The sequence below is a fragment of the Engraulis encrasicolus genome, chromosome 17, assembly GCF_034702125.1.
Source record: "Engraulis encrasicolus isolate BLACKSEA-1 chromosome 17, IST_EnEncr_1.0, whole genome shotgun sequence".
NCBI classification, from domain to species: domain Eukaryota; kingdom Metazoa; phylum Chordata; class Actinopteri; order Clupeiformes; family Engraulidae; genus Engraulis; species Engraulis encrasicolus.
In genome coordinates this window covers 34,548,850-34,562,031 of record NC_085873.1, presented here as the reverse complement: position 1 = coordinate 34,562,031, position 13,182 = coordinate 34,548,850, and the positions used below count along the sequence as shown (strand labels likewise).

Genomic DNA, 13,182 nt, shown 5'->3' with positions numbered 1-13,182 from the left:
TGCATTTTATATTAGATAAGACTAAACACAACACAAGAGATGAGACTGAACAGTTAAATACTTTGACTGATGGCATAATTTTATTCAAAAATTAGATATTTTGATGTGCGAGACATGATTTCAGCAGCTCAACTGATAGGTGTGTTCTTCAACTTGTTTACCTTTTTGTTATACTTAATATGGGCATATCCTGACTGCAAGAAAACAATTTTGTGACCTGTTTACTCTTATGATGGAACCACACTGTTGGAACATAGTAGAGATAGAAATTTGCCACCATTAGGGGACAAGATCTAAAGGCGGTGCTCCAAAATATAATGCCTTGGTAGCCATGTTTGCTGTTTAAAGTCTGTATGTATCATTCAACATTCATTTTAATGCTTTACATGAGTAAGAAGACGCTAACCAAGTCAACTCTGCACCCCCTTACCATCGTATATGCTGTCTTTCAGACTGACCACTAAATCAAGCTGAAGTATTCATTTTCTATATAACCTGGAGGGTGCATGACTCCATAATTTTCAAAAAGGATTAAATATTTTCCATCCTGTAATCAGAGGACAGCTCCACATGTCTCCTAGGTTCATAGAATGAGCTTTTCCGCATGCAACACTGTTTAATGTGTGCATCATGTGCATTAATCAAGTGTTGTGTTTATGGTCATTTTTTCGAGAGCTGTCATTGCTGGAGTGTCATAGTTTGCTTATTGACCACGAGTATGTCATGATCTCATAACTCATGCAATGATTACACAGAACTCTATATTACGGAAATAGGCCTTATATGCCTGCAATTTTGATAATTCAATCTTTCTGTGTAATAGATAAGTAATTAGTCCCTCAAAATCTTCGCTGCTGAGTGCCACAGCCTTTCTGTGATGGTATTTTAGTTGTGCATTAATGTTGGCAGTCAATACAGTTCCTTTTAAAATATTCTTCCTTGTGTTATTTTTAGAATTATCCAACTATTACAACATGTTTTGGCTCTGTCCCAACTTTTTGGAGATTTGTTGCATGGGTCAAATTTTAAATGATCACATAATTACCTTAAAACAATAAGTCTGCTCGACTTTAACAACTGATATGTTGTCTGTACATAATGCTCTACATTATTAACATATTAGATGTTTTGAAAATGCCAGCATTTTGATTTTATTCACAAAATACAAAGTGTCCCAACTTTTTTGGAATCCGCTTGTATGCAGAAACCCTGGTGTTGCTCAGTGTGCTTTGTACATGACAGATAATTTCGTGTTATTCATGTTATGGTGTGATGAAAAGGTGATGGGATAGGATTTTTTTTTTAATGATACAGTACTGATTTTTGTCATTTTTAACACTTTTTTAACAATATCGGCATCGGCCGTATCGGGTATCGGAAATCGGGTATCGGCCAAGGGTGAAAAAATAGGTATCGCACCGGCCATTAAAAAACCTGTATCGGGCGACCCCTAGTCGGGACGCTCCTTTTGCACCTAAGAATACATATAAATTGAAAAACATGTATTGGTGTATGATCTATTAAAGTCAATTCTGTCTGCAACCCTCCTGCAGTATCTGTGAGTGTGTGTGTGTGTGTGTGTGTGTGTCTGTCTGTCTGTCTGTCTGTCTGTCTGTCTGTCTGTCTGTCTGTCTGTCTGTCTGTCTGTCTGTCTGTCTGTCTGTCTGTCTGTCTGTGTGTGTGTGTGTGTGTGTGTGTGTGTGTGTGTGTGTGTGTGTGTGTGTGTGTGTGTGTGTGTGTGTGTGTGTGTGTGGTTTCATGGGAAGACCATACATGTGTGTATTGGCCATTCATCGCCAGTGTACAGTGTGCATGTCTGTTAATGAGAGCAAGTGTGTGTTATATGTAAAGGTAAGTGTGTGTAATAATCAGATATGACATCATTATGTTTCTCCCAGACTGCAACAGTGTTCCCTCACAGACAAGAGTTGTGCGGCAATAGCAGCTGCTGCCAGATCAACCTCCTGCAGTTTAAAGACTCTACAGCTCTCTAGGAATGAGCTTCATGATACCGGAGTTCAGCATCTCTCAGACCTTCTAAAGGATCCTCAATGCAAACTGGAGACATTAGAGTGAGTGTTAACACACAACAACAGACCTCTGGGGGGCACCAGTGATGGGGTTTGGAGTGTGTGATGGGAGGGATACACATGGGAAGTGAATCATTTTGTGTGTGTGTGTGTGGGGGGGGCTGCTACACACACACACACACACACACACACACACACACTCACACTCACACTCACACACACACACACAGTTTAGTACTTTTATTTGGATCAAGACACAGGATCCTCAATGCAAACTGGAGACATTAGTGTGAGTGTTAACACACAACAGACCTCTGGGGGGCGCCAGTGGGTGTTTGATGGGAGGGATATTCAAGTGAAGCACTGTGCGTGTGTGTGTTTCTGTGTCTGTGTGTCTTTGTGTGTGTGTGTGTGTTTGTGTGTGTCTGTGTTTGTGTGTAAGTGTGTGTGTGTGAATGTGTGCGTGTGTGTGTGTTTGTGTGAATGTGTGTGTGCGTGCGTGTGATTGTGTGTGTGTGTGTGTGTGTGTGTGTGTGTGTGTGTGTGTGTGTGTGTGTGTGTGTGTGTGTGTGTGTGTGTGTGTGTGTGTGTGTGTGTGTGTGTGTGTGTGTGTGTGTGTGTGTGTGTGTGTGTCTGTGTTCGCGTGCTCTCATGCATTTGTAACTTTGGGGATGTGTTTGTAATTGTAGTGCTGAGAGCAAATGTGTTTTCATGGGAAAGCCTGGAAGCATTCGTGTATTGGCCACTCATAGAGAGAGGGAGGAGCCGATAGAGAGGGAGTGAAGTAGAAAGTTGTGAATCTCTTGTCCTCTAATGTAGAGTTATCCTTATTAATCCTCATTAATCTGAATATTGTATCATCTGTGTGTATCTCTTGTCCTCTACTTTAGACTGAGTGGTCGCTATGGTACCTTGAGAAGGGAGATTCCAGCAGCAGCAGCAGCAGCAGCAGCAGCAGCCTCCAGTAGCAGCTCCCACTCCTCAGATGCTGCAGAGCTGCACCTCACACACAACACCCAGCAGCATCCAGGAGCACAGCTGCTCTCTACTCACACTCCCACGTCAGTCTGCACAAAACACACGCACGCACGCACGCGCGCACACACACACACACACACACACACACACATACAGACTGGTGTATGAAGTTATAAAGACAGATGTACACAGTGACAAATTACATCAATATGTGTAAAGGGACACAGTACAGTAGCATTATACAGATTGGTGTGTAAAGTTACAGCAGCACTATACAGACTGGTGTGTAACGTTACGGCAACATTATACAAACTGGTGTGCAAAGTTATAGCAAAACTGTATCCAGACTGGTATGTAAAGATACAGCAACATTATACAAACTGGTGTGTAGTGCGATATAGACTGATGTGTACAGTGACAAATTACATCAGCATGAAGGGACACAGTACCGTAGTACTGTACAGACTGGTGTGTAAAGTTACAGTAGTGTACAGAAGGAGTGCTATGCTGACACGTTTAGTGATTATTACAGTAGCAGGACTGTACAGATTGGTGTGTAAAGTTACAGTACTGTACAGACTGGTGTGTAAAGTTACAGTACTATACAGACTGGTGTTTAATACAGCAGTTGTACTATACAGACTGGTGTTTAATGCAGCAGTACTATACAGACTGGTGTTTAATGCAGCAGTAGCATACAGACTATTGTAATGTGACACATTACAGTAGCAGTAGCATACAGACTATTGTAATGTGACACATTACAGTAGCAGTAGCATACAGACAGGTGTGTAATGTGACACAATACACCAGTACTATACAGACTGGTGTGCACAGTGACACATTACATCAGTACTATACTGACAGACTGGTGTGTAACATGCCACATTACATCAGCACTATACCGACAGACTGGTGTGTAACATGCCACATTACATCAGCACTATACAGACTGGTGTGTAACATGCCAAATTACATCAGTCCTATACAGACTGGTATGTAAAGTAACACAGTCTAGTAGCAGCACTATGCAGACTGGTGTGTAACGTGACACATTAGGAGCCAACCTTTACTCTTATTACTTGTCTATAGACCCCCCAAGGCATCCTCTGTCTTTATAAGTGAATTTACTGAGCTGCTCTCTTATGTATGTCCCAAGTACTCCTCCATCCTGGTCTTGGGTGATTTCAATATTCATGTTAAATCTCATAATTGTAACTTTGCCATTCAATTCTTAAATGTTTTAAACTGCTTTGACTTTACCCAGCACATACATTTCCCTACACACTCTAAAGGTCACACACTAGATCTTGTGTGCTCCAGTGGTACATCACCATATAACATTGTGCCTAAAAATCTGTCAATCTCTGATCACATAGCTGTTCTTTTCCATCTTGCTATCCCTGTTCCTCAGCACCACCGCCGTCCCCTTCGCTCCATCACATACCGTAATACTAAAAACATCAACATAACTGAGTTAACAGAGCTTTTACAATCTCAGCTGTCAGTGCTGCCTCCCAGCCTGTGCTCTGATGAACTTGTGTCATCATATAACTCTAATCTCTCCTCTACACTTGACAAACTTGCCCCCCTGAAAACGCGTGTTGTCTCCTTTTCTCACTCAGCTCCTTGGTTTAATTCTGAGCTTAGGGAAATGAAGGCAGCTGGCCGTAGGCTTGAGCGTCTCAGTAAAAAGACTGGGCTTACTGTTCATGCGCTTGCTTATAAGGACCATGTCCTGGCATACAAGGAAGCCCTAAACAAGGCCAAGTCCTCGTATTACAGCTCTATTATCAGTACAGGCCAGGGCAATCCCAGAGCACTCTTCTCCACTATTAGCAATATTATCAAACCATCTCAACCCTTCCCACTTACCCCTTCAACTGATCTCTGCTGTGAGTTCTTGAATTATTTTAATAACAAAATTAACACCATTTACATTCAACTACAGTCTCTCCCCTCCCCCACTCTAAATGACAGCCCTTCTCTTCAGCCACCTCCACAACTATTTTCCTCCTTCTCTCCCGTTAATATTGAAACTGTCTGTGATCTTGCCACGAAGGCCAGGCCTACCACCTGTCTCCTTGACCCTATGCCCTCCTCTCTTGTCAAGGCCTCTCTACCAGTTCTCAGTCCCCTCCTTACCAACATGATTAACACTTCTCTCCTGACAGGCATAGTTCCAAACTCCCTAAAGATTGCAGCCATCACGCCTATCCTCAAAAAAGCTGGAGCTGCAGCGGATGATTTTAAAAACTACCGTCCCATCTCAAACCTTCCCTTCATCTCCAAGCTGCTAGAGCGTACTGTGGCCTTACAGCTTCAAGAACACATGACATCATTTAGCCTATGGGAGGAACTGCAGTCTGGGTTCAGGGCTAAGCATAGCACTGAAACTGCACTAGTCAAGGTCGTAAACGACCTTTTATTAGCTGCGGATTCAGGCCATTTCAGTATCCTCCTGCTACTTGATTTAACAGCTGCTTTTGACACAGTCTGCCACAACGTCCCTCTCACAAGGCTGGAAACCCTACTGGGCATCAATGGTACTGCACTCTCATGGTTCAGGTCCTATCTAACTGGAAGAGAGCAGTTTGTCTCTATTGGTGATTTCCGGTCTCCAAATTCACTCCTCACACATGGTGTTCCACAAGGCTCAGTTTTAGGCCCCCTACTCTTCATCATCTATATTCTTCCCCTTGGTAACATTCTCCGAAAACATGGCCTAAATTTCCATTGTTATGCAGATGACACCCAAATCTACATACACACTAAACCCTCCCATCCACTCCCCCTTGCTAACTTAACAACTTGCCTCAATGAAATTAGTAATTGGATGACCCAAAATTTTCTTAAACTTAATCAAAGCAAAACCGAAGCCATCATCATCGCCACCCCATCATTACTTAGAAAGATAAACCTTTCTCAGTTCTCTATCCCTGACTATTTTACCTCCACTTCCTCTGAAGTAAAAAATCTGGGCGTCATCATCGACTCTTCTCTCTCCTTTGAATCCCATATTAAACACCTCACCAAAACTGCATTTTTCCACCTTAAAACCATCTCCAGACTCCGCCCCTCTCTCACCCCTACCTCTGCTGAGACCCTCATTCACACTTTCGTAACCTCCGGATTAGATTATTGCAATGCCCTACTCACCGTCTACAATACATTCAAAACTCAGCAGCTAGATTACTTACACACACCAGACCCTGGCATCACATTACCCCTATCCTCTATCAATTACACTGGCTTCCTATCCATTCACGTATCCATTTCAAAATTCTCCTCCTCGTATACAAGGCCCAGCACAACCTTGCACCCTCCTACATCACAAGTCTCCTCACCCCATACAATCCCACCCGCACACTACGATCCACTGACTCACTCCTCCTTACTGTTCCCTCCACACACCTGCGCACCATGGGCGACAGGGCATTTAGTGTTGTTGGCCCCAAACTTTGGAATTCTCTTCCACTTTCACTTCGTCAATGCTCTTCACTATCTACTTTCAAATCTAAGCTAAAGACACACCTTTTCTCTTCTGCTTTTTAACTTCACTGACAGGCACTTCCACTTATTTTAATTATCAGTCTATTTTTTTTTATTTTACATATTATTTTTCCCACTCATTTTTATTTTATTTTCAAATGCATTCTACTTCTTTTTTCTTATTTTAAAAAACATTTATTTTATTGTAAGTTACTTTTATTTCTATTTTATTCTTGCATTTTTATTACTCTCCTATTGTTAATTCACTGAAGCTTTGTTATACTTTCTCTACTGTTATGTATTTGTTTTTGATTGTAAAGTGTCCTTGGGTATTTTGAAAGGCGCTCAAAAATAAAATGTATTATTATTATTATTATTATTACATTACTACTATACAGACTGGCGTGTAACGTGACATAGCACACCAGTACATCAGTCCTATACAGACTGGTATGTAACATGCCACATTACATCAGTACTATACAGACTGGAATGTAAAGTAACACAGTCTAGTAGCAGCACTATGCAGACTGGTGTGTAACGTGACACATTACATCAGTACTTTATCACCCAGTGAGCAGACGGAACGTCTTCTGATTGGCTGAGCAGGTGTCCTTTATTCCCCAGTAGCAGGACACCTATGATGTCATGCGGGCGTGCAGGCTTCTAAGTTGCTTCTGTTCTAACTTTCTGGCGAAGTGCGGTTACTAATTCTATCGCTTCTGGTTATCTAGTCAAGACCGCGTCGTTAGTTCTATCGCATCTGGTTGTCTAGTCAAGACCCCGTTACTAATTCTATCGCATCTGGTTGTCAAGTCAAAAACCCAGTCGTCAATTCTATCGCATTTGGTTGTCAAGTCACCCCAACATTCTGCGCGCGTCCTTACATGTCTCCGATAGAGGCGCGTCTCACTAGATTAGGAAGTGGTGCCCATAGCAACGTACCAAGCGCAGTGGTGAATCTACTTTCTCACGAAGCCTTAGATCAGCATATTAATAAATTAATACTTATATGCTGGTAACCGGGTGATAAGCGGAATAGCGGCCTTCGAGGTGTCCCGATATCAAGGGAAAATGGACTTGGCGAAGCGAACAGCCCTTCGACTGCGCCGTCGGGCTGTTTAGAACGCTCCGCCTCGTCCATTATTTCCCTTGATATCGGGACACCTCGTCGGCCGCTATTCCATACATACAGACTGGTGTGTAACGTGACATAGTATAGTAGCAGCACTATACAGACTGGTGTGTAACGTGACAGTGCAGCAAGACTATAGACTGGTGTTTAAAATAACACAGTGCAGTAGCAGTACTATGCAGACTGTTTAGTTGTTGAGGTTTCAACTCAACTGTGTGTGTGTGTGTGTGTGTGTCTGTCTGTCTGTCTGTCTGTCTGTCTGTCTGTCTGTCTGTCTGTCTGTCTTAAAGGGAGGATGGCCCCAGTGATGACACACAGAGGGGCTGTGAATGCTGTGCTGAAGTTCCAGACACCAGTCACTGGGTCCTGGTGGAGCCTGAGGTCTCCACAGAGAAGAGCATCTCAACCTACAGCCTGAGCTCTGCTGCAGGGAGCTATGAGTGCTCAAAGTCCAGTCTGCGTTGGTTGTGTGTTGGTCCAGTCACACTGCAGTATCACTTCATGGACTGGTACATTTTTACTGAAGAGCTGGCCCGTATGCAATGCAGTCCAGCTGGTCCTCTGATGGACATCAAGCTGATGTCAGGAGAGCTGGAGGAGATACACCTGCCTCATTTCCTTTGTTTGGGAGGCGTCAAGTCTGCACATGATGCTGTCAGACTACTGCATGCACAGGAAAGCGGAGTGTGTTTGGAAAAGTGTACGGTGACCCAACGCCATGCCAGTCTTCCCCAGCCCTCCCTGTCTCTGTTTGGACCAGTGTACTCCTACCTTCAGGATCTGCTGTCTCCTAAAGTCCACTGTCAGCTGCTGCTGTTTTACCAAAGCACCACTATCCTGAAGCTTCGCACCTACCTGGTGCCCAACGATCAGGGAAACATTGATGCCATTCACAAGCAGGAGGAGAACTGGAAGGGGGAGAGGATCAAGATTAACAGCACAGTGGGTTCACCCCTCCGTCTGGGAGACACCTTCCGTGTGATGACGTCATGTCCATCCAAAATCAACCCAGGAGAGATAAAGCTGGTTCCAGATAAAGTTGGTTCCATGGGTAACTTCTGTGTGGTAAGCTTTAGCATAAAGCATCCAGAGGAGAGTTTTGATGTGCAGGTCAAACGGGCTCAGCACGAGGATCCCATCTGGAAAATCAGTGTGGAAAAGGAGGATTACAGTCCACCCAGCACGAGCTCAGGGATACACAGCACCAGGGTAAGCATCAACCTTTTCATTTTCTTTGCACAGCACCCAGTACAGGGCTTAGGTTGTTCATTGATGCCATAGAGGTATTATACAGTACTGTATATTGGCTACATGTAAGTGGAGAAAGTGCCCATATAGAAATGTTTGGGGCTATGCTAATAATGTTCATATGAAACATCAACTGGAAATGATGGATTAATATTAGGATTGGTGGATTAACATAGTGGATTAACATTAGTGGCACATTTGTATGTCAAACTTCGTCGCCAGTAACATACACACTGTATAATGTTCTCTTTCTGTATTTTGCCTGTTTTGACATGACAAACTCCTGGATCTTTTTAAATCCTGGATCTAACCCTGTGCGAACCCTGTGAAACTTGATTTGATTGGGTGTAAACGCACACCATTCCAAAACAAACATTCTACACGCCCTACAAGTTTCATGTTTGTGTCAAAGTTGATAGTGAGAATCTGCTGTTGGGGTAGGAGAATACAGGAAGAGCACATCTTTGTACCATCTGCGGTTGGGGTATCAGTGTGATTGCAAAGACGATTCATTCCTGTATACCAGGGGTATTAAATTAAAAGTCACTGAGGGCCAATTCCCTCCAGTGAAGGGGCTGAACATAGTCTGTATAACTACTGTACGAGCAGCACGGTGTCTGAGGTTAGGCTGTGAAACAAGCGGATAGCTTTCCAGACACAACAGATATTCGGTTCTCTATTTCTTAGTAGCCTTGTGATGGTCTATTTATGAGACTGATTTACGTAAGATTTCACTCTAACGTAACCAGAGGTGTTAGTGATCACAAATTATGTACGGCCACAGATAACATACATATTTGTTTTCATTTTGTTCTGACCTTATGGGGGGCCAGAACCTTGCCATCTGAGGTCCGCATCTGGCCCCAGGGCCACCATTTGAATAGCCCTGTGGTATACTGCATATCTCACCTCGCTGAGTTTTGTCATTAAGTCTGTTTCTGGCAGCGCGATGAATGCGCGCACGCCCTGAAGTGTTACTGCGGTAACAAACCATCTCCTCAACTGAACGAGGCAAATCAATTGTTATTACAGCGCTTTCAAAGAAATGTTGTCAGCGATTAAGTGCAGCAGTGTTATATAAGCAATAATACACTTCACGTCATATTCACCTCCCCTTGCCTGTTATAAATTGAACACACACCCACGGCTTGCTGTGGCTTATTGCTTATTCTGAGAAGTTTGGCAAAATGAAGAAAATCTTACAAAGCCGAAGTTCCAAAGTTTGTCTTTGATCTGTCAGGGAGAAAATATTGCTGCAGCAAACTCACTATCCTGCAATGTCAATAATCCTGAATAACAATCCACCTGTAGGACACCTTAGATGGCGTGGGCCGCAAAGCAATTCAGACACCTGATTGCTCAAGCAGAGTCCTGCAGGAGGACAACATAGATGAATTCCTCAAGAAGAACCGAGCTCGTCTCATCCAAAAAGTGACAAATGTGATGCAACTGGCAGATGAGATGCTGTCTGAAGACTTGATCAACGAAGAGCAGTACAGCGTCATTAAAGCAGAGACCACTGGCCCGGACAAGATGAGGTGCATCTATGATGCCCTGCGTTCCTGTGGGCCTCCACAGAGGAAGAAGTTCTTCAGTATCCTCCAGGAATTGCACTCTTTACTGCTGCAAGAGTTGGGCTGGCATTGAGGGGGGTGAGAAGACATTAGCTTTACTGCTCTGCTGTAAGACTTCAGTTGGTATTGAGAGGGTTGGGAAGAGATGTTCACTTTACATTACATTACATTAGCTGGCCATTTTTTATCCAAAGCGAATTATTTCAAGTACAGGGTACTTTTTACAGTACCTGGAACAGTGTGGGATTAGGAGCCTTAATGCTCAAGGTCCAGGACACCTCAGCTATGGAGTAAGATAGGAAGTAGAAGTGTGAGAATTGAACCTGCAACCCTCTGATCTAAAGCCCATCTCCTTAACCACTTGCCCCCCTCAGTGAACTCACTTCAGTGATCTGCTGTGAGAGTTGGGCATTGAGAGGGTTGAGAAGAAAGACTATGAGCCACTTACCGTGCGATCACACCTCAGACGTTGAAAGAGCTACAACGCTGCTGACTCCTGCCTGGAAAGCACAGGTCAGGGGCATTGAATGTGGCAAACGATTCAACCTGAAGCGTTCGACCAGGGATCTCGATAAACCGAAGCTCGTGTTAAGAAAAATGCGAACATTCCATTGACTGATGCCTGCTGGCGCCAAGCTCATTACATATTTTTAAGATTAAGTTCAACTTTTGACGCCCTCTGCTTTTGACGCTTTTCACACCCTCGGCTCTAGAAACGTTTTTGCAACTTTTAACGCTTCTGCTGCCTGCTCACCCATACAAAGTCAATTACTTCCATCTCTCTCTCTCGCACTCACTCACTCACTCACTCACTCACTCACGTAATGGTCATTGCTTTGCTTTTTTATTGTTTTAGCATTTTACCCATTAGTCATTTTACCCATTTCTATACTTTTGTATGATGTGTGCATTATATATATTATGGATTTTGTTTCTTTTATGGATTTGATCTCGACATTGGTGGACAACAAATGTGAAATAAGTCCATTTACATGTTGTTGTTATTAATGCGTACAGTCTTTGTCAAATAAACCATGTCAACGTCTGAGGCAGCAGAACAGGTGTATGACACAGGTCATTTTAAATCTGCACACGGCACGCTGACCAGACAAAAGTAAATGAGCAGGTAGTAGCATGAGATGGGGTTTCCTAATAGAACATGCTGTGTGTATGCAATACCACTTTCCTTTCAGCGAAACCTGATGGTGGTAGGAAATATTCATCATGATTTAAAATGTTGAATGGCCAGCATACATTCTGTTCTTAAACTCCTATAATAATTACACACACTCTACCTTTAATATGGAATTCGAGTGTACTGGTTGATCCTCTTGCTTCCCTTTCAGCTGTACTTGTTATGTTTGGAGCAATGATGTATATACCGGGCGGTTGCTTCACTCTGAAATAGAATGTTAAGGGTCCAAGTTGGTGTGTATATACATCAATGATTTGGAGTCTTGGAAATTACATTGACAGAGGGACCACATCTCTCAGTTCAAACTCAGGACTTTAAAAAATCATATAAAAATCAAGGAAGTCAGAACAATGAATATGAATATGAAAATGAATACTTTTTGAATTATTATATAATATTTTCGAATGTGTTTGAATATGTTTTGTTTGTACAACAGGATTATGGGTTGCAGGTCCCACTTCCTGTTCAGAGGCATTTACCATTTGTAGATTAATCTTTATAAAATGTTTTATCAAATGTGTCGAACAAATGTGTTGTTGTTAAGCAGTACCACAGACGAGTGTCAGTTATGTTTCCCAGCCTTATCTGTACAGCTGGAATCTAAAGTCTAGGTCATGTATTTATATGAAATAAAAGGGCTTTTTTTTCAAAGCTGTGCTTTTCTTTTTTTTCTTTTTTTTGTTATAGTTAAACCATAGTCAAACCAAAAACGGTGCCGAACCATGCTCAAAAATCATGAAATTATGGTTTACCATGGTGGATTTTCGAAAGGGAAGACAGATGTTGCACCAATGAAACAGGTCAGGTAAAGGCTAAAGACTTGTCTGAATCAAAGAAAAACTAATAATTTGTTTTAGGCCCTCTCTACATGTATAAGGATTTTTTTAGAAGTTAATTTTTTAAAAGTCTGTTTACATATAAACACTGCTTCTGGGAAGAAATAAAAAACATACACTGTAATTGTGGCTGGTACATTTTAACTCCCTTAAACATATATTTTTGAAAACCAGAGCTTTAAGAGGAGATTTTTCCAAAACTCTCATGTGTGAGCAAGAGTCCCAAACTGATTTCAAATATGTCCATTTACATGTAAACAGGTTCTTTTTTTAAAGACATTTTTTGTCTTTTATGACTTTATTTAGGACAGGACAGTGAAAGAGTGACAGGAAATGAGTGGGAGAGAGAGAGAAAGGGGAAGGATTGGCAAAGGCGGAAGAACTCATTTTAATTGAACCCAGGTCCCAGCCGTTAGAGCCACGGCTTGGCCGTGTAAACAGGGTCTTAACAAGAAGACATAGGGTGCGCTCCAATATGTGACCTTGCGTCCTCCACTTGTGCTTGTGGCCTCATACCAGGAAGTAATACATCATGATGACATCACTGACAACAGCAAAAGCTCAATTGTCATTTTCTCATTTGCAATTGGGATGATGAATGAAAAACAGTCCCCCTAAAGTTGTTGTGGCTAAGCTGACAGCTGGGAAACTTTATTATTTTCTCCACGGAGGAGGGGCCAGGAGGCGGGGCAAG

The 13,182-nt window shown here is 42.6% G+C and overlaps 1 protein-coding gene across 1 annotated transcript in view; it reads left to right on the top strand.

Moving 5' to 3' along the window:
• LOC134467020 (protein NLRC3-like) overlaps positions 1 to 12,284 on the top strand; it is a 35,168-nt gene extending 22,884 nt beyond the window's left edge. The window contains exons 8-10 of the mRNA XM_063220944.1: positions 2,921 to 3,091; positions 7,926 to 8,844; positions 10,195 to 12,284. Of these exons, the coding sequence (XP_063077014.1) occupies positions 2,921 to 3,091; positions 7,926 to 8,844; positions 10,195 to 10,530 (1,426 nt within the window). The 3' untranslated portion in view covers positions 10,531 to 12,284. The remainder of the gene's footprint in view (positions 1 to 2,920; positions 3,092 to 7,925; positions 8,845 to 10,194) is intronic.
• The last annotated feature ends 898 nt before the right edge of the window (positions 12,285 to 13,182 follow it).